Source organism: Abramis brama (genome assembly GCF_963993115.1).
Source record: "Abramis brama genome assembly, chromosome: 7".
In the NCBI taxonomy this organism is placed as follows: Eukaryota; Metazoa; Chordata; class Actinopteri; order Cypriniformes; family Leuciscidae; genus Abramis; species Abramis brama.
Window position 1 is genome coordinate 32,908,065 of NC_139969.1, and position 27,005 is coordinate 32,935,069.

The window sequence follows — 27,005 nt, forward strand, 5'->3', positions numbered from 1 at the left end:
AGTACTGTATTCAGTCATTACTGTAAGACTGCTTAGACTTGACGCATCAACAAAATAATCACTCAAAAAAAAAAATTTTCACATTCAGCTGTTTCAGAATCAGAATTCATCTGTCCAATCAAAATGCCCTCTGTGAATGACCCTCCCCCTATTAACCCTGCAACTAACTAGGATTGCCAGATCTTTTTCTTTTTTTTAAATGGGGACAGCACCTTCAAAATGTCCACCCAAACATCCAGTTTTAATCGCAAGCTTTAATACTGTAACCTTGATTAATATGTCATTATTTTTGTACTAGTTTAATTCTGCTTTGAAGAAGTTACTTTTTAATAGTATTATGCAGTACAGCTACTTTTCAAAAGGGTAGACTAACTGTATTGAACTACTAGCTTTAGATTTTCAAAGAAGCTTCAGCACAAATAGAAACTGATAGACCCACTGAAGTATTCGCAGCTTTTCAGGCACATTTACACCACAGAGCAGCAGGCACTGATTTTTTTCAAGTGAGACTGAATCAGCTCATGATTCAATCATGGGCATGCTGGCACCTTTCCAAGCTCCAATTCTGAGCATCAGCAGACTGGGCTCATTCCTTCACTTGAAAACTATATAGAAGGAGGAAGAGTGCGTTGCCTCCTTAATCTATGGCAATGCACAATTTTTGTCATGTCTACCAAATACAGATGACTTGAGCAGGTAAAATTAGTTTAATGTTTACATTTTGTCTATGACTTATAGTCATGTGCACATTATACTTGTTTTTTAATTGCCTGCTATGCCAACTAAAGTCTAAAGATTATCTATTAATTTAACAAAATGGTAGATGTGGGGTAAAGTGTGCCAGATGTTTCTTTGCTTCTAAGCTGTTCCAGTGATTACACCAGCCGAGCATCCAAATGATGGAAATGCTACGACAGTGGTCTGGTTGAAAAATATGAAATCACAGACAGTTTTTATTTGTTTATTTATTTTTATTTGAGATTGCAGGCAAAAAACTCAAAATAATTCAAAGAAAATGATCAAGTACTTTTCTCACAAGGTTATTGAAGAACCAACAGTACCTCTCATCCTCACAAAGGGAAAATGCAAGGAGAGCCGTATTTCATATTTGTCTGCAAACATGCTTGGAATGTGGGATAGTAATGTCTTGATTTGTTCAGTCCAGTCAAGGATATTTTTGTTAACTTTTATTTTTTTCTATCAAGATTTTTTATTTTTTTCTAAGAGTGAAAAACCAAAATGTTGAACATGTTTACTTTTCGGGGGAACTCAACACTGCATCATAAGGGGCTTTTACACCGGATAGTTAGGAACTCAGTTATATGAGCTAGCCACCAGGGTGGTCCCTGAGAACAATTTTGAGTTCCTGAGAAAAAATCTTTGCCCCTAGCCGTTGCTTACGTCCTGACGCTCTGGTTGATTTTGACGGCGCGGAGAACGGCAGAGCCTGAGCAGCGCTCCCATTCTCCGTCATCATTAGTTTAACAGTCCTATCTAATGCATTATTAGATAGAACTGTTAAACAAAGAATTAGATAATAGTTTAGCACTGTTTCTAGTGTGGTTCTAGTAGTGCCAAACATATTCTTACATAACATGTCCTCCTTATTTTTTCCCTAGCTCTTTTCAACCTCATCCCTGTCGGCTTAAGAGTGGTGGCCATTCAGGGAGTCAAAGGAGGTTTCTACATCGGCATGAATGCGGAGGGCTTCCTCTACAGCTCAGTAAGATTCCCCTTAATCAGTTTGCATGCATGTGTGCGTGTGTGTGTGTATACATGGAGGAATGCTGCATGCAGTGCATACTGTATTCTTGGAGCTCATTTATATTTATACATGTACTCTGTGAGCTCAGTTTCATTAGCACAAAAAAAGTGAAAGTGCTGCATTCCCACTGAGAAACCTTGTCTTTGCTATCTTGATTCAGTCGTTAAACCCTTGCAGTGTAAAATTCAGAAAAAGGGCTGCTTTTAGCATGGCTTAACAGAGTGACAGCAACTGTGTTCCCTGTAGGCTTCAGTTGAGTTATGCTGGATGACAGGCATATGTTCTTGCCCCCACTCAGTCAGCAGTTGAAACAGGTTTGTGGAAAAGTGTCAGAGTGAGTTACAGACTTCTGGCAGATTATATAACGGCTGGTCACAGAACTCTTAATCCTGTTAAAGACAATCTAAGAAGAAAGGAATAAATTAATTTGCTGTTACCATTGCCATGAGGTTGGTTGGCATAGATTTGTTTTAGGCCATATTAATGTTTTTCATTAAAGTCTTTACTGTGCATAAACTGTATATTAAATAAATACTTTGAAAAAAACAGAAAGACGTAGGAAATGAAGTGCACAAATGTAACAAAATTGACATGGTTCAGAATAATTATTTTTTAAAGACTTTTTTTATTTTTTTATGAGAAGTGGGATATGTCTTGTATTTTATGTTCGTAGCACAAACTGACCAATAGTGCTGAGCTTTTGCATTTGAAATGCTTACAAACTCATTACTCTTAATGACAGAAATAACATGCATGCAAAATCTGTTGGCTTCACATCATGAAATGATATATAGCCATTTAAAATAAACAAGCCGAAGTAGAACGTGCACCAAAAGCAACAGGTCTCAATTGGCTTCACTACTTGAGTAATAATTAAGACCCTTAAACATTATGAAACAGCTGCAGATTATTAAGTATATATATATATATATATATATATATATATATATATAAAATCATCTCAGTTAGGCAACAAATCAATATGAATATCTTGGATCAAAAATAGTGGTTCAAGAGCAAGATATGTCTGGGATTGGGACAAATAATGTTACCAAGCAGTGAGCAGAAGTCTAGTAGTTCAGATTGACATATTGTTAAAGCAAGAGGAACATATTAAAGAATGTGGCTTTGAAACAACATAGATTTTTAATTAAATGGAGGAAAACACTCCCTTGCTATTTATATTGTCTCCCTTTTGGTGCCCATAATGTGTAATTAACTTGCTGAAATAAAACCCTAGATCAGTTGGTTTCACAAACATTGGAATGCTTTTATTCAGTATTTACCAAGCAATGCCAGTGATTAGATAAGGGGACTGATTCCCACAGATTTCTATTTAGTGGCAGTCTATGCATTTTAGATGCATTTTTATTTATGTTTTACTGTATAATGCATTCTACACAGTTTACACACTGCACTGTTTTATTTGTTTTATGTTTTGTATACTTTTTACTTTTTGAACCTATCTACCTCTGCTGCTCTAATGTCTGAATTTCCCTCATGGGATCCATTAAGTCTTACCTTTTGGTGTTCCTATTTCACAAAATCAGAAGGAGGGCACTTCTCTTTAATAAGTAACCATCTGTTCTTCAGTTTCTTAACAAGTGCAAGTGCTCAACCATATGCAATGCAGGATGTAGTGTGTCTGGATTTTAGGCTATTCAAGATGCACACATACTTTATATAACAGACTTTTTTAATGACCAAGAAGTAAGTTCTGTAACACTTTAGAATACCGTTCCTTCATTAATGAATAACTACACAGGAACAAATGAGTAATGCACTATTAACTCTCTAGTAACTACTATTAACTAACAAGAAACTCTGATTAACAAATTAGTAATTAATAGTGCTCATTTGAATGTGATGATTCACTAGTAGCTAATCAGTAAAAAAAAAAAAAAAAAATCATAACACCCAGAGGACTACTTATAACTACTATATACAGGTTCATAATTAACTTGAATAATGCATCATATATAATTAATTCTAAAGTAAAGATAATGGTAATCCACTAGTAATGACTCAAATATTACCTAATCCTTCAGAATGAATTACTAAATATTAGGATCAGTATTCTAAAGTGAAAAACATGATATCTCTGTAGTAATGACTGAAATCATTGTAAACTTTTGAGATTTTTATAAGGTTTTGGACAGTAATGACTCAAGTGTTACTACATCCTTCAAAAGGAATTGCTAGTTATTTGGATCAGTATTCTAAAGTGACACACTTTTCTTGGGAACCCACTAGTAATGACTCAAATGTTACCAAATCCATTGGAAGGAATTACTATCCAATCCCTTACAAAAACCTCAAAAGCTTACAATGACTTCAGTAATTACCAGGGAGTTATCATTATTTTCACTTTAGAATACTGATCCAAATAATTAGTAGTTCCTTCTGAAGGATGTAGTAACACTAAAGTCATTACTATCCAAAGCCTTACAAAAACCTCAAAAGTATGAAAAAATAGTAGTTATTGATTAGCTAATAGTGGACTACCACATTCGACTAGGCACTATTAATTACTAATTCGTTAATCAGAGTTTCTTGTTAATTAATAGTTGTTAGAGTGTTAATATTGCTTTACTTATTTGTTCCTATGTAGTTATTCATTAATAATGGAACAGTATTCTAAAGTGTTACCGTAAGTTCTTCATCAAAAGCAAAACCTACACTGTAAAAAAAAATCCTAATTTTACAGAAAATAACTGTGATTTTTTTGACGATCATTTTCTTTAATTTTAAATTGTACTCAAAACACTGTAAAATTACAAATAATATCTGTAAAATAAAAATTCAGCTGTTATTTTAGGTATTGTGACATTAATGACAAATTACAGTAATTCACATTTTTTATACAGAAAATTGATTGTATTTTTCATACAGTATTTTTTCTGTTTTCTTAAATTACATAAAAATGTATGTAAAATTACAAATATAATCTGTAATTTAACAGAAACAAAACAGTTAAATGATAAAATGGTCAAATGACTGGCAGCCAAAAAACTGTAAAACATCCTAAATTAAATAAACTGAAAAACACTGTTATTTTACAGGTATTTCCTGAATTATTACGATCAAACACCTTCATTGTAAAAAAAATCGTAAAAAAAAGGGTCAAATGACTGGCAGAAAATTAAATTAAAATATGCTAATTTAAATAAGTGCAAAATACTTCTACAGAAATCTTCATTAATCTTTTTTAACAGTGATTTGTGTTTCTGTAAAACATTTAAGGAAAATTTCTGTAAAAGTTTTTTGCACTTCATTTAAATTAGGATATTTTACTTTATTTTTACGTTTTTTGTTTGGCAGCCGTAGCTGACAGTCATTGACCGTTTTTTTACGATTTTATTTTTTACAGTGTACTCTGACAGTGAGTGTGTTTACATGCATGTTTTTAACCCAATTATGCTAAATAAGCTGACAATGCACGTGTTCATGTAAACGCGTTAACTCATCACAGCTAACAGCATAAATCACAGCATAAACCGATCATCACAGCTAGATTTTTGCCCCTTACGCTGATTTCACCCAGCATGTAAACACATTAACCTGATATTTGTCGGCTTTTTGAAGTGTGCATGTCTGATGTGCGACTGGAACGCGTTCTTACTGTGGATTTAAGCTCATCCAGTGAGCGTTTTGCGGTAAGGACGGAGAAATTTTTTCGCAAACTTTCTTGACCCAAAAAATTATAAAAGTGATCTCATCTTGTGCAGCAGAAGAAGAAGAGGTACAGTTAAAATCCTGAATCTGTAACTGCATGAGAGGATAATATATGAACCATAAGTTTCATGCAATACTCTTATTAATGCTTTATTTGACATCACAACCAACATAACAAATGAAATACTATGAGTCAGATACGCAAATGATTATGTTTTGATGCCACTACCTGGAAATAACCCGATTTATTAATAAAGTCTTGTAAACGTGGTTTACTTGCGTTGTCGGGTTATAGGCTTGCATGTAACCCCCGGACAACAGGTTATTTCAATAAGCAAAAATGTTTCAGATGAAGTCTTGGAGACGGTGTGAACATGGACGGTGTGAACATTTTCCGTCAACTCGATTTCTGATTGGGTATTGTTTTGTTTCACGTGGTACTCTCCAGCGCGTGCGCTCGTTTGTCCTCGGGATGTTGAATATTTACGATTGGAGATCAGGCGGCTCTGACGTTCTTCCGAGCAGATTCAGCCACTCTTAACACACCTCACACCACAGGAAAATCTGATAAAATAATCTGTAGAACCATCAAGATAATCAGGACTTTACCTAGGATTGTCAGAAGGGGAGAAATTGGTCCAAAATCGCCCCGAATATCTTGTAGTATGTACCCAGAATTAGTTGTGGCTGGACTTTCAAGCTCCACCCATCACCATGTTCCAGATGACTTCCCACACAGTAATATACTTGTACTTACAGCAGGGTATAATTTCTCTTTTTAGATGTCCTCTTTTGAGGTTATTCAGTCACACCACTTTCTGTCATTGTTAGTTTATTTTTGTTAAATTGTTCAGTTATTATAATGATGTTGTAGGAACTTTTAAGTTTATGAGAGTTTTGGATTATCTTGTGACATACTGTATACATATTTGAATTTTTATAGTTGTTATTCTTTGTTTAAGGCATATGTCTGAAAGATTTATGCAATGACGGATGTGAAGGTTAATGTTTTTTACTCCATTCTAACAACTTGACTGACTCTACATCATCAAATTTCGGTCAATCTCATAAGCTATAATGTTATTGTCTGATTGAGAAGTTCTGCTGAATTGGAATTTGAAGGAATCGATTTTGTCACTGCACAGATGCTGTTGTAGTCCTCCAGGGCTGCAATTACTTGAGGAAGTTTCCCTTGCTCATTATCTCTGGACCCCTGGAGATATGTTGAGAGGAGGTTGTGATTCCTTGCTCCATGAGCTCGGTGAAGTCTTGGCTGTCTTCTCCCTGCTTTAATGATGTAGTTCTTACTTGCTGTGGAAGGCTTTGATCCTTGCTTTGATCCTTGCTGGCTCTGGATTAATCATCAACCTTCCAAAGCTCTTAGAGCCCCAAGCTATTGCAGAACACGGTCCTATCAACCGTTTTTTTGAATGAAGACAGTTGACACTCTTATCTTGAGATAGCATTTATAATGGCTCTATTTAAAATATTTAGACATTTTAAAACATTTTAATGCACTCTATGCCTTTGCAAGAACAATTTTGGTGTGAAGCTCTTAGTCAGAGACAAAGTAGATTTTGTAAATAACTTGTAAAGAATAAAATTCTGTTGTTCAGTTTTTTCTTCAAAACGTATTTTATATCTTTAAAAAAACCATAGAATATATATTTTAATCTATTTTCAGAATGATTTCTTAAATTACTTCTAGAGAGTCCACCATGCATTTAGTCCTGTACAGTAATGCACATGTAAGTCCATTTGTAAGTACCCTAAGCAAAGAATATGCACTTTTAAAGTACATTTTACAACAATAGCTTGCATTAATAAATTATGATCTCTCCATGAATAGAAAATGTTACAGATCAGTATCTGAGATGTTTCAAGGTCTGAAATGTCTACAGTGCTAAAGGGCTACAGTACAGTCTCATAACCACATATTCAACATAATTTAGTAATTTAATTAAAATATCTATGTGAAATGTGAAATACCTCATCAAATATGCGTTTTAATTGATTGTATCCTTTACAGTGGACAGATGTATTCTCAGTTATGGAATGTTAAACTACAACAACTGGATTAATAATTAATGAATAAAAGTGTTCCTTAGATCTTTTTCTACTGGAAAATCTTCTGGAAGTTTGGGGAAGATTTAGTGCTAAACTACTTTTGTCAGCCATGCTGAATTTATGTTGTCATAAATAAAAACACATTGACATATAAACGGCACAGTCATATAGAATTATGGGAAAGGGTCAAAGGTGATCGCCATGATAGCTATTAAAGAATGGTGTGAAGTGCGAAGTGTAAATAATGACTATTAAAATCTGTCCACTGTAGTGGATTCCAGCATCAGAGGGTTAAAATAAATCTGGCTACTCCACACTGGATCCCACTAATGTGACACCAAGATAGTCAGAACCCTGTAGTAAAGCTCAGTGGTCGCTGTTGGAGTTGAGGGAGGAAGGAGCAAATGCGGAGGAGTCAGGGTGATGGGCCGAGGTGGCACGACGGGATCTGAGGCCGGAAGCGGAGCCACAGGATCTCCATGCACAGGAGAATCTGACTCACAGCGAGTGGATCCCAGGTGATGTAGCGCCACTGAGAGAAGGCTGATGAGGGACTGATGGGAGACAGTGAGGGCTGGGTATCAGGTGGGGCTGAGGGCTGGAGAAAGGAGTGATGATGAACAGAGGGATTGGCGGAAAACAAAAAGTCAAAAGTAAGGAGAGGAGGCGGGAGAGGGAGAGGGAGGCTGGGCGGGACCAGCTCGTTCAAAATAGAGCAGACAGGCTCGGGAGGCATTAAAGGGGGTAGGGGTTATTCCTCTCCAAAATCTTTGCCTCTAGCAGGTGGATGGCTTCTTGATCTTGTTTGGATCTGGTGGCAAGTTTCTCATTCCTGTAGGGCAGTACATCGAGTTGCCACAGTTTCTCAATATGTCTGAACAGTTCATTGGAAGGGGAACGAATTGATATGTTGAGACATTGTTGGGTGAGTAGTGGATGTTGCACAAGCTTAGCAGGCCCTTGGACTGTCCAGCCTAGTCTCGTCTTCACTGCTGCCAGTCCACCGGGAGGACCCAAGCGAACATGCTCAATCGGGGTAACTAAGTGAGGATAGTCATAGCCGATTAATAGGAGGGACTGAACACTGTCAAAGGAAGGGATTGGCAGCCCTCTGTGGTGTCTGTATTTATTCTGTAGGGTTGCAGCTGGACATGTGTATTCAGTTAGCCCCAATTGGTCTGCAGTAAATGACCTGTGTATCTTAAAGACACTTTGAGGCTGACAGGCTGGAGAGATGGTAAAGGACACTGAAGTACTATGTTTGACTCTCATGTCCTGTCTAACAGTTCTCAGAGCAAAGTCTTCTGGTTTTCTATGTAGCTTCAGTTTCTGAGCAGCTGCTTGCAAAATGATGGTGCATTCTGAGCCATCATCCAAAATGGCAAATGTCTCAAGGGTATGTTCTCCATTCTGATGAATTACATTTATGACCTTTAACAGTACCTGACTGCAGCCTAATGGTCGGTCTAGGTACAAGATCTCATTGGTGTTGTTGACAAGACAAGTGTTCTTATTGACTCTCTCATTCAACTCTTGAAGAGCCTTGAGATGTTTGCCCTTGCATACCTTACAGTTGGTCAAAGAACAAAGAACAATGCGCTGCCTGATGAGCTTTGGATAGTTACGCGCCCTCTGCGGTGGGGTTGCTGCCATAGGGTACCTCTCGGGTTCACAGTACTCAGGTGTTGATGCGCAGGAGGGAGGTTCATCTTTATTCCCTAATTTAAAGTGATTATTTCCTCCACCAAATCTGATATGTTGTGTCTAGGAGGTAGGGGTGGTATATCCATTGCGCGGGGAAGGAAGTCATCATCCACTACAGGAGGTGGTGGCAGTAGCCAGTCTACATATTCTGGTAAAGGCACTGTCATATGGCAAAGGCACTGCTGCGACGACAATGCAGTCCTGAAGTGTCCACTAGTCTCTCCCCTGTGAAGGCCTCCCTCCCCTCCCTTTACCTCTCTACAGATAAACCGTTGGCGGGATAATTTTGGTTCGCGTGGCTACGCGGAAGCGATAAAAATTCTGTATTATAAATTTTAAGGCCAGACAATTGTTGAGGGTTGGTTTGTAGGGAAGGACTGCACGCCTGTGCACATATATTCAAACACGCATACCTATAGACTGAACTCGTAATACACATCAGCGTTCTCACGGGTTCGCGTTTTTGAAAGTTTGCGCAGAAGAGTTTTCTGTTAAAATTGTGTCATGTTAGCGGCCCCTAAGTTAATAACTAATGATCGTTGCGACGGAAGTGAATCAATCAAAACTAACTTTAGCTGGACAATAACTTTATTCTAGAGCTGCTATAAAGTCAAAACAATCTCTGTTACTTTATTTTCCTATTATCACTGTAAAGCCGCTTTGGAACAATCTACATTGTTAAAAGCGCTATATAAATGAAGATGACTTGACTTGACTTAACTCTTTGGTGGACTGAGGAGGCTCTGTTAATGCCCATTTGCTGTTGCGTATGTAACACTGTAGATTGAAGTTGTTGATTATCTTGTTAAAGCTGCAGCATCATTTTCAGAATCTCCGATACATCCTCCATTGTTACTGGGTGAGATACAGGTGTGCTTTCATATCTTGGTCCAGTGGGTGGTGAACGACTTAAGGCCAGAAGTCATATTATTCACTTTTGTTATCTTATCTGTAAATTATTTAACTTTGGTCAGACCGGGATTCGAACCCGCAGCCGTAGCATCAATGACATAGACAGCGTATGCATAACAGAATGACAAAGCACTTTTCTTAGCGTACTCGACAATATCAACAATTAGTATATACACAATGAAAGGCAAAATACACTTATGCTAGATATAAACAACAAGGAAGAACTCTGTAAACAATTATAAACATGCAATAAGATAATATAGGCAGGTAGATCGGCCATATAGGCGACATTAATTTGCCCTATTTAAAGTAACAAACAGAATTATGATTATAACTCATAAACAGTGAAATAAGATATATAAACACTGAAACTTACTTTTAGATGCACGCACACGATTAAATAACACCACTTTATGATATGAGGCAAACTCTATACACTCTGGATTCATAACAACAACTGACACCCTTTGAGCACATTCTAAATAGGGGATAGCGGGGCACAACCTAACACATTTTGGTTTTGGCTCAATTATTTAAAAAATAATTAAGTTAGATTAATCTTTCTTTTTTTTTTATTCTTTTTTTTACACAAGCAACATACACATCTCTGCTACAAATTAACAATTTTTTTCTAGGACCTACCATTTTTAAAAAATCATACTTTGACGTTTAAATTCCAACATTGTTTGTGAAAAATGTGGAAAACTAAACAAATAATCCAGTTTCAACTGGATTATTTGTTTTGGTTGAATGTTAAAATATTAATTTTAGGATAATTGAACTTAATTAACTTAATTGTTTTGGACAAAATTAAGACTGTTAACCTTATTCAACTAAACGGCATTGGATTAACCTTATGTAATTAACTTAAGTTAATTGAAATAAATAATGTTACAACCTAAGAAATAAATAATGTTAAAACCTAGTTACGTGGGACCTGTTGACATAAAAAAGTTAATTAAAGCCAACTGTTAACATAAAAAAATTAATTAAAGCTAACATAGCTGTGCTACAACTAACCCTGCTGTGTAAAACATATTTTAAGCCTAGCTAACAGTTGCTAGGAGTTGCTGACATGTTTCAAAATGGTGCAATGTTTTAGATTTGGTGACGTACACAACCAACTCAGAATCCGAAAAAAACGTATGAGGAAAAGATTTACTTGCATGGTGTCAAAACACTCTTTGTCCAGTATCTTCACGAAATCTTATCAAAACTTTCCAAAAATCAGCGAGAGACCGTCTTCTGGCAGCAAGAGAAAATAAGCGGAAACACAACCTGCTTGACCCTGACTAACTATGTAAAAGGTCCGTGTTACATTTAACCCCGCGTTAGGTTGTGCCCCGCGCTCCCTTACTCTGTAATTCCACTAGGGGGCGTTAACAGTCCATAGTCTATGGGCCCTATCATACACCTGGCACAATGCGGCACCAGGCGCGACACAAGTGTTTTTTGCTAGTTTCAGCCTGACACAGTTATCATTTTAACGTCCTGCACCACGTTGTTTAAATAGCAAATACATTTGCGCCCATTTGTCCGCTCATGGGCGTGCTGGTCTGAAAAAAGTGTTCAGGCGCATTGTTGGTGCGTTGCTATTTTGAAGCAACTGAAATAGACTGTGCCAAAAACCTGGTGTAAATAGCAAATCCGCCATGGCAAGAGCGCAACTGGGTTTTAAAAGGAATGGGAGATGAGACTCTGATTGGTTTATTGCACGTTACGCCTAAAACACACCCTTTACTCAAATAGGGACAACCATTTTTCCCATCGTTAAACTAGTAAAAGTGGATTCGGACACAACCTAAGTGCACTTGCGCCGTGCGTTTTACACCATGCGCTTAGATCATTAAAATAGAGCCTATTGAATGTGTCAACTCCCAGTCAGAAACCCCTACTAATATAAATCTATTACCTGAAGTGCTGAATACAGGGCCCTTCGTAACAATTATGCTATCTATTGATTTACTTGGAAAGCCTATTTGCCATTACATTGGATGATAATATTTTAAATAGATTTATTCATTTCTGCTTTGGTAATTGAGACCGGCTCTGTGACCGGCACTCAGAAATACAATAATACAGACATAATTGAAATGCGGGACACTGCTTAGGTCTTGCGGGACATGGGCCAAAACTCCCAGTTTCGGGACTGTCACCCTACCTTTATCAACTTGAACTTGAATAAGTGATGACAGGGTCTTGAATCGTCTTTAAAAGAACCAAACTCATGTGCCTTGAAGTGAACCAAGAGGTAGTAATGGTGCCTTAGCTTCTCAATGGACCGAGTGTGAAAACACCCTCTGCTTGCCAGTTGGATTCAATTGTCTTTGATGCAAATGGCATTAATAGACTGCTGCTAGATAGATAAAATGGTCAGTGAGTGGTCAATATTTTCCTGCAGACATTTTGTGCATTCAAAGAGATGTGCTTATTTGAGCTCAGCTTGTGTGTTAGTCGTGCTGAAGGCCGCTGGTTTGTAGTGTTAACCGCTAGCTTGTGTGGGAGTTTGGGTCTAGCTATAGTAAGGAGTCCTCTTCCATTATTTATCACGCTTTCACTGTGACCTACTTTACAACACAGCAGTAACCACAATTCCCTCTGTACTTTAAATGCGTGTATCTTTAATTAATATGTGCGAACACCCAACACCTAAAGCCAAAAACTGAGATCTCATTCATACAAGAATTTACCACTTGCACACTGAAAAACACCCACCAATCTCTCTAACTCTGCACCAGTGCTGTACACCATGTGTACACATAGATAAAGCAACGAGGTAGTTCTGCACAATGCCTGTTCATGTTGTATATTCACGTATCAGTTTTGCACCTCAGCTGTTCTAATTGTTTCCGCCCAGTAGCCCAATGAATTACTGGATTTTCTTCTGCCATTTTACTGCAGTACAGCACTCAGAAGACAATGGGGCAACAGAAGAATGGGGATTTTAGTTTTAATGGGACATAATTTACATTATGTACAGACACACACACACACACACACACACACACACACACACACACACACACACACACACACACACACACACACACACATACACAGATACTGCCACACACTCTGTATAGAAGCCTAAATATCAGGCTGCTCTTACATTAGCAGAAGAGATTTGATTGACACAATGGTTGTAAGTGTTGGTTGCTGTAAGCATTGAATGCATCAGATCACTAAGTAAACTGGGTCCCATAAAATCCATCAACAATAAGACATGATGTGGTGCAATCTGATGAAATTTCCATAGTATGTTTTGCCTGGTTTTTCATTAGCAAGGTCATGGTTGGTGTAAAACAACACTTTGAAACTGGTATAAGCAATGTACTTGGATGTGTTGTTACGAAATTAACTATTGAATATTTAGTCCCCTGGTAAAAACATGAATGGTATTAGCTGGATGATTGATTGCAATATGTGCAGATGACCATAAAAGATAATAAAAGAAACATGCAGATTTCATAGAAAAATCAACATGTAAGGTTTTAGATTAATTAAACTGGCCACTCCACACTTCAGATACATATAAAGCAATAAATGAAAGTTTGCCTTTTACAACAAAACCTGTTGAAGCTGTTCTAAGCTGGTCCACACTTGGTAACACTTTATAATTACTGCCCGCTATAATCATTAGTTAAGCATTAGTAAATAGTTAATTCATCATTTATAAAGCATTAATAGACATTAATAAGCAGTTTATAAATACAGCTATACATGCTTTATCCTTGCATATCTATAATGTGTTTAATAATTGTATTTTCATACTTTAGTAATGATCAATTTATCATTTCTAAATTATTACATTATTTACAAACCAGTTATTTAGGAGTTGTCAGTGGTTCATAATATCATTTAGAAAGTTCAAGTAAATGATTAATAAACTATTTAAATGTACATGTATAGCCTAAATCTTATTATTTAGACATATAGTAATAGTAGTGTGTTAATAAATACTTTATTAGCATGTATTCCTACTGTAATTCATGATTAATACAGGTAGTTATAAAATATTTAGTAGTTGTCAGTTAACTGTTTTTGTGAGCTCATCTAAAGTGAGGACTATTTATGCCTCCGAAAGCATAAGGGAGATTCAAAGGCTCAATTATATTCTGAACAGAAAAAGGAAACACAAAACAGACTGATACAGAACCGAAACTCATCTACGATCTGCACTGCTGTTCTCTAATGTTTGAAAGTTAGTAGTGATGTAGTTTTAATACTGTGAAATATTTTATTATATTATTATTGTTTTATAAAAAAAAATACATATATTTGTTGTATTTTGGCACTCATGTAATCCAGTGTTGGCCCTGGTACATTTTTATTCAGCAATGTTTACACGTTACAGAAATGTATTTTGATATCAGATTGCAGAGGCTTAGTTTCATTTTACTGCACAGTTATTTATGTTTTCAGGAAGAAGAAAAAATTCTATGACATAGAAGATGTTTATTTTTCATGTTATATCAAGTTACCAGTTGTACAGTTTATTTATTTATTTATTTTATTTTTTGCATCCTGAAATAAATATTTGTTCTGTATCACTCTGTTGTGTTTGTTTCCTTTTTCTAATTAGAAGATAACTGAGCCTTTAAAACTCCTTTGTAAAAGCTTTACGAAGCATAGATAGTCCTCACTTTAGATGAGCTCACAAAAATAGTTCCTGACAGCTACTGAATGTTTTAAAACTACCTGAATAAATCGTGAATTACAGCAGGAATACATGTTAATGAAGCATTTATTAACACATTGAGTAACTATTACTATATGTCTAAATAATATCTATAAATGTACATTTAAATAGTTTATTAATCATTTACTTAAAACTTCTAAATGATGAACCACTGACAACTCCTAAATAACTGGTTTGTAAATAATGTAATACATAATTAAGAAATGATTAACTGATCATTAATAAAGTATGTCTATTAATTATTTATAAATGATTAATTAACTATTTACTAATGCTTAACTAATTATTCATAGCATGCTGTTATTATAAAGTGTTACCGGATATTCTGCATGACCATATTTTACATCCCTTAATCCTTCCCAATCCCTAAACTTAACAACTACCACCTTACTAACTATTAATAAGCAGTAATTATGAGTTTATTGAGTTTATTGAAAAGTCATAGAATAATTAGTTAATAGTGAGAATTGGACCCTAATCTAAACCCTTTATTATTTTATTTTTTTACTTCTTTTAGAAGTACTGTTCAGATTGGACTTTTTCTTCTGTATCCTGGATTTTGGATGCATACCACTCATACAACTTGCTATGTGGATGTATAATGCTGTCCTCTACTTTTCTTCACTCACTGAGATGGAACTGTGTCCTTTCCAGGCATCCAATGTGAATGAGGCGGCTGTCTAGACGTTGCCCTGCCGCCCTTATCCTATGAATAGTAATGACCTGTCAGATAGAACTCAAGAATAAAGAATTCATAGATTAAGCAGCAGAGCTAATCCAGACTCACACAAATCCATCTTCCTTAACGTCTTTTTGCCTTCCTCACAGGGGCTTTTTTATTTTACACATGCACACCACCATTAATAGTTGCACATTTATCATATTAGACTCATTCTGCAAACTCAACAGCCTTTTTTTTCTTTTTTTCTTTTTTTTCTTTTTGTTTGGTTATTCAAATGTCTGTCCTCTGCAGTGTTCGCAGTTCATTTATTCATGGTATTTTTTCCCATTCTCACTCAATTTAAATGACACTGCTTTATTCTGCTTTAAGATATCTACTTTTTTGCCTTATTGGTCCATGATGGCCTCATTTGATACAGATTGTTTATAGCTTTACAGCAATAAACAGGAAATGCATGATCAATGATATTAACAGAATTATCAGCAGCTCTAGACAATATAGTGTCATTATTAAGCTGAAGTCAGTTCATTGTTGATTCAGTTCAGTTCAATAACTGTGTAAAGTACATTATGAAATGAGTTCATTTCATCTATAAAGCAGCTCTGGGTAATAGTGATGTCATCGTCCAGCTCAGACTCAGTTCTCATCCAATAGTGTCAGTGCAGTCAAATCAATAATATTACTGAACTTAGCCAAAGGCAAAGTGGCAAGGAAACCAAACCAAACCAAAAAAAAAAAAACCTTTGGAGAATCCAGGCTCAATCGTGGGGCCAGTTCTCCTCTGACCAAATGAACAAACATGATGTGATTATGATTCCAGGCTGCATCACAAGTCAGATTGTGAAGTGATATCATTCAGAATATTTCATCCAGTTCCTTCGGCTTGAAGATTGCGGGTACATCATGCCGACATATGACTATAGGGGGAACCATTTTACCAGGTTTTCGGGAAACAATCGTGACTCTCTAGTTAATTTTTATAATGCATCATTAAGTGGTTAAGCAGTGAGTTGCATCGTTGTACGGGAAACTAGAGCTATTGTGCCAAATGCAGCAGACAGGGAATCATGATTATAATTATTTTTTTACATGATTGTAAAATCACTCCAAATTCTTAACCACTGGTAAAACATCTACTATAAAATAATGAATTATTTGCCGTTTAAATGTTTCTTGCACAGAATACTACGTTAGAACGGCTGTCAATTGAGAAAGATATTCTTTGGAACCAGATGGTACAGTTACATAATCTAACAGCAGAGGCTAAAAGGGCCGTACTAACCAGCCACCGTTGACCCCCTCGGCTGCTGAAGAGTTCTTTAGCTTACTAATGTGTAAGAAAGAACTGTGTCATGCCTTGTTTACCCAAAAACTCATTCCACTCTCAGTGGATCTGTTGGAGTTTGAATTAAAGGATTGTATTTTGATCTCCAGTCTAATTGCCTCTCTGATACGGTGTGCCAGCAGAATAAACACTGTTCTTTACACATTCTTTTCTTTTCCTTTTGTTTTATTTTATTTTTCAAATGCTGTTCTGAACCTGATGTTCATTTAAAGTGGTGTGGCATGCAAAATCATTTTATTATTGTTTATATATAAATAAAAACTGTGGCACTAGAAAATTTTACTAAAATGCTATTTAAAATCAGACAAAAGTCAAGTCACCTTTATTTATATAGTGCTTTTTACCATACAAATTGTTTCGAAGCAGCTTTACAGTGATAACAGGGAAATAATGCAACAAAGTTTGTTTCCAGAAGAAAATAGCGCCACAGTCCAGCTTAAGTAAGTTCAGTGATGGTTAATTTTTGTTTAAAAAAAGTTATTCATTTAGTTTATATTTTATATATAGCCGCCCTGGAGAAAACAGTGATGTCATCGTCCAGCTCAGTTCAGTTCTCATACAATGGTGTCAATGCAGGCAGATCAATAATATTGTTGAATATACAAAATATTAAAAATACACTTCTCTTTGGGTCAAACTGCATTGGAACGTACAGTCCTCTTGTGGACAGGTGCAGGGACGATTTTTTAAGGTTTTAAGTTCATCAGTTTTGGCTAGAGTCCGCCAAGCCGCATTGACCTCTGTAGCATCCCTAGCAAGGTAGCGTCTGCTGCATGTCACCTGACCCAGATAAGAGATGCTAACTCCTGCTGCCTCTCTAACCTTCACATATTCTGAACACACATACTTGCACACAAACACACACTTTCATAGTCCTTCAAGCTACATTACAACACCTGCAGCCTCCCTGGGGACTCCCCAACAGGACTGTCTGACCCCTTTTTCTCCTCTAACCACCCATCATGGGATGAGTTCATTCACGTATTGTTGTTGTTTTCATCCGCAGGAGATGTTCACACCTGAGTGTAAATTCAAGGAGTCTGTGTTTGAGAACTACTACGTTATCTACTCGTCCACCATGTACCGTCAACAGGAGTCGGGTCGAGCCTGGTTCTTGGGCCTCACCAAGGAGGGTCAGGTCATGAAAGGGAATCGAGTAAAGAAAACTAAGCCCTCCTCACACTTTGTACCAAGACCCATTGAAGGTAGTGTTTTTAGTGTTTTAGTGTGTTTCCAGCATTCAAGAACCCTGTTATGGTATTCAGTACCAAAAGAAATATTAAAACGTGACCAAATGAAAAATAATGTGATAAAATGTAATATATACCATGTGTAGATTGTATAGAGAGGGACTAAGGGTACTTTGTTATATTGACGAACTTGGAACTCCATTGGTTTTACATGCTTGCCTCATGCGTCAGGTCAAGATGCATTTAATTATTTGCATGCATTTGTAAAAGAAGAAATTATTTTCATATATATTTATACTTGTATATTGTTTTGTGCATCTAACCACGCCCCTACCCTAAACCTAACCACTAATAATACATCAATATAAAACTCGTAACAGACAGATAAAAGTACAGGTACAGTATGTACTGCAAAAAACGGACAGTACAGTATATAATTTACAAACAACTCATGTTGCATTCCAAGTCTTGAGACACACGAGAGCCAATGGCATTTCACAATTAAAGCTGATGAATATGTTTTGTTTTGAGTGTTATAGCAGATGTTGACTAGCTTGTTCAATCTTGAACGATGACTGAAACTTTGTATTACTGGCACTTTTATAGCCTTGCTATAAAGAATTGCTTGTTGTATTCCTCAACTGTAAGTCACTTTGGATAAAAGCATCTGCTAAATAAATAAATGTAGATCTAAATGATCATTTTTGGGTCTGTTCCTCTCACATCTTTATTATTTGTCTTTATTGATGCCTGAGGTTTCTCAATGAAAGTAATCCCTAATAAAAAATAAATATACCAAAATATATTTGAAATACATTTATTTCATGCTAAGTATACTACAAATACATTTACATATTTATGTACTTAATATAAATACCATGCAATTGTACTTTTGGTATACTAAATTGATGTACTTAAAGTCTGCTATAGGAACAACTAATTTTGCAAATTAAATAATTAAATAAATGTAGTTGTCCGGAAATAGTGCTGAGCTATACTTAAGTATATTTGATTGTGCTAAAATGGAACTATTGAAAGTATACTTTAGGTACACTTTAAATATCTTGCATTTAAAGACTGATAGTATACAGAGATCAAACTACTAATAGTGATATTAAAACACATTTAAGGCCTAATTAAGATTAAGGCCTAGTAATTAAGAGATGTGTATTGTGCTATAAAGAAATACTCCAAATAAAGTTTAATTATAATATTTATATTAGTATAAAGAGTAATGTCAAGTAAATATGTTAATGTTTTTTTGTACTATACTTAGTATGAAATAAATGCATTTTAAATACATTTTGGTATAGTATTTTTAGCTAGGAAAGTTGGAGTGGAAAATGGAGTTCCAAGTTTGTCTATATAGCGATGCCTATATAGATGAACCTTTAGTATAATAATAATAATAATAATAGTGATGCTTCAGTTTTTGACACTTTGGCAGTAAGTACGGGTGAAAAGTGGGTGTTACATACCAGAATGGAGCCAGATGGTGTGGCAAAAAACTAAGAGGGCTAGAAAAATGCCAGAAAGAAAGATTATTATGCAAAAAAGTTACGCAACAAGACAAACCATTTTTTCTTTGGAATTACATGCACTGATGAATCGCAGACAGCAATACCAACATCATATATAAAGCAAACAAATATGTTCAGCTTTTATTTCATTTTCACTTTAACCTTTAATATTCATGCATTTTTTAAATACAAATCAAAAATGTACAATGCAAAGCTAAAAAGTATGTCAGACTATAGATTGTCTCATTACTCATAATGATCGCAGTCAAAAGTAATGGGTATTAATCTCTTGATGTGTTTGCATATTGCAGTTTGCATGTATAGAGAGCCTTCACTGCATGAGATTGAAGAGAAGCAACGCTCCAGGAAAAGCTCAGGAACCCCAACGATGAACGGAGGTAAAGCGGTCAACCAGGACTCCACATAGCAGGGCTTAAACACAGGAGGCAGAGCAGCCCCTTCCCCTCGCCCTCGCCCTCGCCCTCGCCTCCAACCACGGGGATCTACAACAAGATGACAAACTGAACTCTTGCCTGAGAAAACTTCTAGAAGAACACAGAGGGGGGGGAAAAGAGAAATTAATATTCCAATCAGGAGTTGAACTCACATTTTATGCAAAAAAAAAAGTTCAATGGGCAGTCATTTGGTTCACAACAATAGTAATATTCTTTGTTTGGGGTTTATGCTGTGAGAAATGAGCTTTAAAACGTTCTCATGTGTTCATTTTCATGTGAATGCTCTTCATGCTTTACTTTCATCAAGAAAAATGAAAATTTTCTCTCTTTGCTCAATGCTCATTGCTATTGATTCTGTTTGTGGATATTATACAGATTTGATCAAGGTTTTCTGCTTTCTTTTATTTATTTATTTTTATTTTTCCTTTTTTTATTTAATTTTTTTTATTATTATTATTATTATTACCCAAGAGGCGAATGCACTTTGTGACTCCAGATTGCTGGAATGTCAGGAGGGTGAATGTAGAATGTATGCTCAGTTACTTCAGAAGCTTTTGGGGGTGGTCTTGGATCGTTTCGTTGCCTATTCATTTTGGTAAGAGATAATATCCATGCAACACTTTCTTCAAAAATCTTGCCCGCCTTGGCGCACATACGTCCAGCACAGGTACACTGTATGTGTGTATGTTTGTGTGTGCGTGGCACTGCTCACCATCTCTAAACTGCGACTTGGTTTCAGCTGGAGTGCGACGCTCTTTATTACGATGGACAGCTAAGCTTTAGATGGAAAGTAGGCGATTTCCTGTGAATTATTCTCAAATTTCCTTGCACCCAAGCAAACTTAAGTATTATATTTAGCTCAAAGTATGACAAGCAACTCAGGAAGCTCTAGTCTTAGAAGTGTGACCCTGACACCAGCCCTGTCCAGTAAAAAAAAGCACAAAGAAGGCCAGTTTATTGCCCCTTTACGGGTTTGGAAGTCGGCCTGGACAGGGTGGGTGGATTGTGGACTATAGGAGGAGCCTGGCATTCAAAAGTCTTCCAGTATAAATGGCATGAGAGCTGTGCCCAAGTATGCAGCAACAAAATGCAGAGACTTAAACGCATGAGTCCTCAGAAAAGTGTGTTTATAGTTAAGTGAGAAATTGTCAAATGAATAACATGTATGTGACAAAGAGTGTAAAAAACAGACACCCAGTGCAAAGATTGTCCAGATCAAATGAGTTTCCAGACAAGAAAACACTGTAATGGGAGTGTGTACAAACAGAACTCTTTATTTTTCATGTTTGCAGATGTTTTCACCTAAATGAAACACTATCATATATGCATTATGAATAATGAGATGTATAAAATATGCATTGATATTATAAAGCAGAATGAAATTAGGATTGTTTAAGAATAAAAGTATGATATTTAAAGCTTTCACCCCTGTGTCACTGCACAGCTTATTTTCCAATGATTCTCTTGAGCAACTTTACTCAAGTACATTACAGTAAGTGCATTTAATGTAGCACAGAGGCAGAATAAATGCATTTTTACAGGTATAATAATGTTATGATAAATGGTTTAAACATTTAAATTCTGATTGGCACTTCCCACAAACAGGGTACAAAATTTGCCTGAAATTATTCTTCAAACAGTAAAATGGGCATGAAATGTCAGTAAAATGGTCAGTATTTTAGTATTTTATTTTTATACAGTACTTTTATTTTTTAATAAATTATTTTTTATTTTATTTTTATACAGTATTCAGTATTTTACTGAAATTTTATGGGCAGTAAAATTGACATAATTAACTTCAAAATGTGCCTGTCAAATTAAATAATGTCCAGGCTTTTTATTTTATTTTGAAATTATAAGAGGTTTGTATGTAGACTTGGAATTAAGCCTTTTCCCCCGTTATTATTTGATTCACAGAACCGGACACCAGTTATCTTGCCAAGAAAAATCTTTATTCGTCAGCATAGGAGAGAAACTTGAGAAGATGTATTCGGGCCAGGTCTATGTGTTCCCGATGTTTCTCTGCCGTAGTACAGTAAGATTGAGCTTATATACACCACTGAGCGACTTTCAACTTCCTTGTAAGGTAGAAAAACATTTTGCTTATGTCTAAAAATGGAATGTACACCTCATGCTTACACATGGTACAATCCACTTTCCATATTAAGAAACTATTTCTCAGTGTATACATTCGTGGTACATTTGCATCAGTTGAAAAACATTCCTTTCCTTGTAAAGAACATGCCAATTGTACACATTTAATGTATCATCATCATTGGAACATCTCTGCTCAGTGAACGTTGCATTGCACACATTCCTCTAAGCAAAATATATAACTCTCCCAGCTCCCCTCCTTGTGTCTAAAATATGATCCATAAACACGTGTCCATGCAATCTACTGTATAGTCTAACTCATGCATTTTAAACTTCATAAGATAATACAACTGATTGTGAATACTAATACACAATAATAATACAGATACATAATATTAAATAATGAAATTATATTAAAAGATTACATTTTAGTCTTCAGAGTGGAAGCTTGTTTCTGCCACAGAATGAAAAATAAAAAAGGTACGACTTTTTATCTCACAATTATGACTTTTTTTCTTTCAATTGCGAGTTTACATCTCGCATTTCTGACTTTTTATCTCAGAACTGTGTGATATGAAGTCGCTATTGCGAGTAATAAAATCAGAATTGCATGCTATAAAGTTGCTATTGCGTGTTATAAAGTCATTGTGAGATATAAATTCAATTGCGAGAAATAAACTCGAAATTCTGACTTTTTCTCAGAATTGCATGTTTATATCTCGCAATTCTGACTTTATAACATGCAATTGCGACTTTATATCACGCAATAGGTTTGCCATCAAACCTTTGTTTATCATTTTTGTGATATGGTATTTTCCAGCAATAAACATAAACATTTCTACCTAATGTTTTTGGGGCTATAGCAGGTTTGAGACCAAATGTTGATTTATAGTTGCTCAGAAGCTTATTTTCACGTATCTTTTTTTTTCCCCTACAGTGACTTGGGTAACAGGATTGAATGGTTGAGTTTGAAGAATGCATTAAACCTAACTTATTTATAAAATGAGTTTATAGACTTGTCAGCCCAGCATTCTACGTCTGGTTCATCGATAAATAATAGATATCAACTAAATCCATTTGAAAAATACAAATTTGAAATGATAAATGATAAAAGTTATCTTAGTTGACAATAACAAAGGACTGAGGTGAGTCAAATCACCATTTATATAGCGCTTTTTACAATACAGATTGTATCAAATCAGCTTCACATGCAGTGAAAACATGAAAATAATACAACAAAGTTTGTTTCTAGAAGAAAATTGCGTCCACCTTAAGTAAGTCAGATCAATTATATTGTTGAATATTAAATGTCCCCAACTAAGCAACCAAAAGCCAAGGCAACAGTGGCAAGGAATTAAAACTCCATCAGGTGACAGAATGGAGAAAAAAACCTTGGGAGAACCCAGGCTCAGTCGGGGGCCAGTTCTCCTCTGACCAACGAGCGAACAGTGTATGATTATGATCCAGGCAGCATTACAGGTCAGAAGTCAGATTGGATCAGAACATTCAGAATATTTATCCAGTTCCATCTGGTTGGAAGTCGGAGTCATCACGATGGTATGGAGACGAGTTTGTTGAGGATCAGTGCTGATGGCTGTCGTGTCGATGAGGCCTTCACAGGGCTGATGAGGCTGGCACTTCAGGGATGCATCATGGATGGGTCCAGGCGCAGGTCCACCATCTGATCTGGATACGGCCAGGATCCAGCTGACTTCAGGAAACGGGAGGGATTGGTTGACACTTCAGGACTGCGTTCTCATCATGTCCAGGCGCAGGTCCTTCATCAGATCTGGACACAGCCTGTATCCGGCGGACTGCGGTAAACCTCGGATAAACAGAGAGACTAATATTAGCGTAGACGCCATCCTTATGATGTAACAAGTATATCAGGATTTATGGGAAGTGTTCCCGGTTCCGGCTGACCTAAACTATGCAGCCTAACATTGAATTATAGAAGTCTATAATGTGTTGTGTATGCTAGGCCAAAGAGATGTGTTTTTAGTCTAGCTTTGAACTGACAGAGTGTCTGCTTCCTGGACAATGTTAGGAAGATTGTTCCAAAGTTTTGGTGCTAAATAGGAAAAGGATCTACCGCCAGCAGTCGATTTTGATATTCTATCCAGCTAACAGACTTTTGTTATAAGAACGTTCTCCAAATATTCAGTGTTGGTTCTGAGAATGTGAAAAAGGTACAGTTTTCTTGACGTTAGAGGAATGTTTTAAAAGGTATAATGTTCCTCAAAAACGTTCTTTCAACTTAATTTTGATTTAAAATTCAACATTATAGGAACATTGATTTCTAACATTCCAAGAACATAAAAATGTCCAGTTTCCTTAATGTTACTAGAATATTATTTAAAGGTTAGTGTGATGTTCCTGAAACATTCTTTCAATCATCTTTCAAAAGAGTAATAAGAACACAAACTACAACTTTCTTCAGACACAGCTTTAGATGAAACTGGAGATAAAAGACATTAACTCTATCAAGATCTGATTGTCATGATTGCTAGCGGAAAAATGGGTGGATCCAAATGCAGCAACACAGTACTCAGGGCAGTCCAAATCATCGTCATCCATGCAAGTGTCTAAGTTATAATAATCAGAATCGTAGTCTTCCATGCCAGTGTCAAAAACCATTTAATCCGTCAGAATAACAATAAAACAAAACAAGTAAGAACAAAAACGAGAACAGACTAGAAACAGACCTTAGTGTAGACGAGTGACATACAATAATGACTCCGTGACATGAACTAACACAACAGGGTATTTATGCACAGACACTAACAACATAAATGGGAACAGCTGGGTGTAATCACCAGTGATGGGAACAAACAAGGAATCATGGGGAATGTAGTTCAAGAAAGTGACAGACACCGTGGGGAAGGAGGACATCTAGTGGTGACCCAGGGAACACAAACCAGACACTGTGACATAACCCCCCCTCTACGGAGCGGCTACCAGACGATCCAAGACGTGATAACCAAAACAAGAGTCCAGGCGGGAGGTGGATTGGTGGAGGATCAGGGGGAGGGATGGGGGGCCAGGTCCATGGAGGGAAACGGGGACAGGGAGTGACAGTCCATCTGGCAGCCAGAACGGAGACGACAGTTCATCGGGCGGCCAGGGCGGAGACTCTCCTCGGGCGGCCAGAGCGGAGCGGCCAGTTCATCGGGCGGCCAGGGTGGAGACTTTCCCTCGAGCGACCAGGGCAGAGCGAACAGTCCATCTGGCGGCCAGGGCGGAGACTTTCCCTCGGGCGGCCAGGGCGGAGACGACCCCTCGGGCGGCCACGGCACTGGAACAGACACCGGCTCAGGAACTGGAACAGACACCACCGGCTCAGGAACAGACAACACCGGCTCAGGAACTGGAACAGATCCCACCGGCTCAGGAACAGACAACACCGGCTCAGGAACTGGAACAGACCCCACCGGCTCAGGAACAGACACCACCGGCTCAGGAACAGACCCCACCGGCTCAGGTTCAGGAGCAGACACCACCGGCTCAGGTTAACAGACACCACCGGCTCAGGAACAGACAACACCGGCTCAGGAACTGGAACAGACCCCACCGGCTCAGGAACAGACAACACCGGCTCAGGAACTGGAACAGACACCACCGGCTCAGGAACTGGAACAGACACCACCGGCTCAGGCTCAGGAACAGACACCACCGGCTCAGGCTCAGGAACAGACACCACCGGCTCAGGCTCAGGAACAGACACCACCGGCTCAGGGTCAGGAACAGACACCACCGGCTCAGGGTCAGGAACAGACACAGGCTCGACTGTGGCCATCTTGTCAGGGGACACAGGCTCGGCAGGCGTGACGTGAACAGGCTCGGCGGCGGCCATCTTGTCCGAAGACACAGGCTCGGCAGGCGTGACGTAAACAGGCTCGGCGGCGGCCATCTTGTCCGAAGACACAGGCTCGGCAAACGTGACGTGAACACTCTCGGCGGCGGCCATCTTGTCCGAAGACCCAGGCTCGGCAGGCGTGACGTGAACAGGCTCGGCGGCGGCCATCTTGTCCGAAGACACAGGCTCGGCAGGCGTGACGTGAACAGGCTCGGCAGACGTGACGTGAACAGGCTCAGTGGCGGCCATCTTGTCCGAAGACACAGACTCGGCAGACGTAACGTGAACAGGCTCGGCAGACGTGACCACAGTCTCTGAATCGACAGGCGTGACATGAACAGTCTCAGGATCAGCAGAACTCATCTGCATCCTCCATGCCTGCAGAACTGCCACTACATAAAAAAGGAACACAGCCTTCCTGGCCATGGCAGGACTGATGATGGGGAGTTCTGGGACATCCTCCGGGAAGACAGCAGGCTGTTCGGGGGCGACCTCCAGGGAGACCGTGGGCTGTTCGGGGCCCTCCAGGACCACAGCGGGCTGCACGGGGACCTCCGGGACAACAGCGGGCTGCACGGGGACCTCCGGGACAACAGCGGGCTGCACGGGGACCTGCGGGACAACAGCGGGCTGCACGGGGACCTCCGGGACCGCAGCGGGCTGCAAGGAGACCTCCTGGACCACAGCGGGCTGCACGGGGACCTCTGGGACCACCGGACTCGGAATCACCGGACTCGGGACCACCAGAACTGGGACCACCAGAACTGGGACCACCGGAACTGGGACCACCGGAAAAGACACAGAGGAATTCTTCCTCCTCCTCCGTCGTCCCTTCTGGCAAGGTGCAGGTTCAGGACGGGACAGGACCAGCGGCGAAGGGTGTTCTGGTCTGTGTATCACTGACCCATGGTCGAAAGAAGACCGAAATAGAGACTGAGTCCGGGACTCACCTCTACTACTTCCTCCTCTGCGAGCTCCACGGGTCCCCGAAAACCGGGCCAGACGCTCTCCTCTAAACGACTCTCCGTCGTTGGACGAAAA

At 38.0% G+C, this 27,005-nt stretch overlaps 1 protein-coding gene across 4 annotated transcripts in view; it reads left to right on the top strand.

Annotated features, from left to right (window-relative positions):
- fgf12a (fibroblast growth factor 12a) overlaps positions 1–20,137 on the top strand; it is a 76,532-nt gene extending 56,395 nt beyond the window's left edge. For all 4 annotated transcript variants that reach the window (XM_084119510.1, XM_084119509.1, XM_084119507.1 and 1 more), the window contains 3 exons: positions 1,620–1,723; positions 17,856–18,054; positions 19,871–20,137. In XM_084119510.1, the coding sequence (XP_083975636.1) occupies positions 1,620–1,723; positions 17,856–18,054; positions 19,871–19,986 (419 nt within the window). In that variant the 3' untranslated portion in view covers positions 19,987–20,137. The remainder of the gene's footprint in view (positions 1–1,619; positions 1,724–17,855; positions 18,055–19,870) is intronic.
- The last annotated feature ends 6,868 nt before the right edge of the window (positions 20,138–27,005 follow it).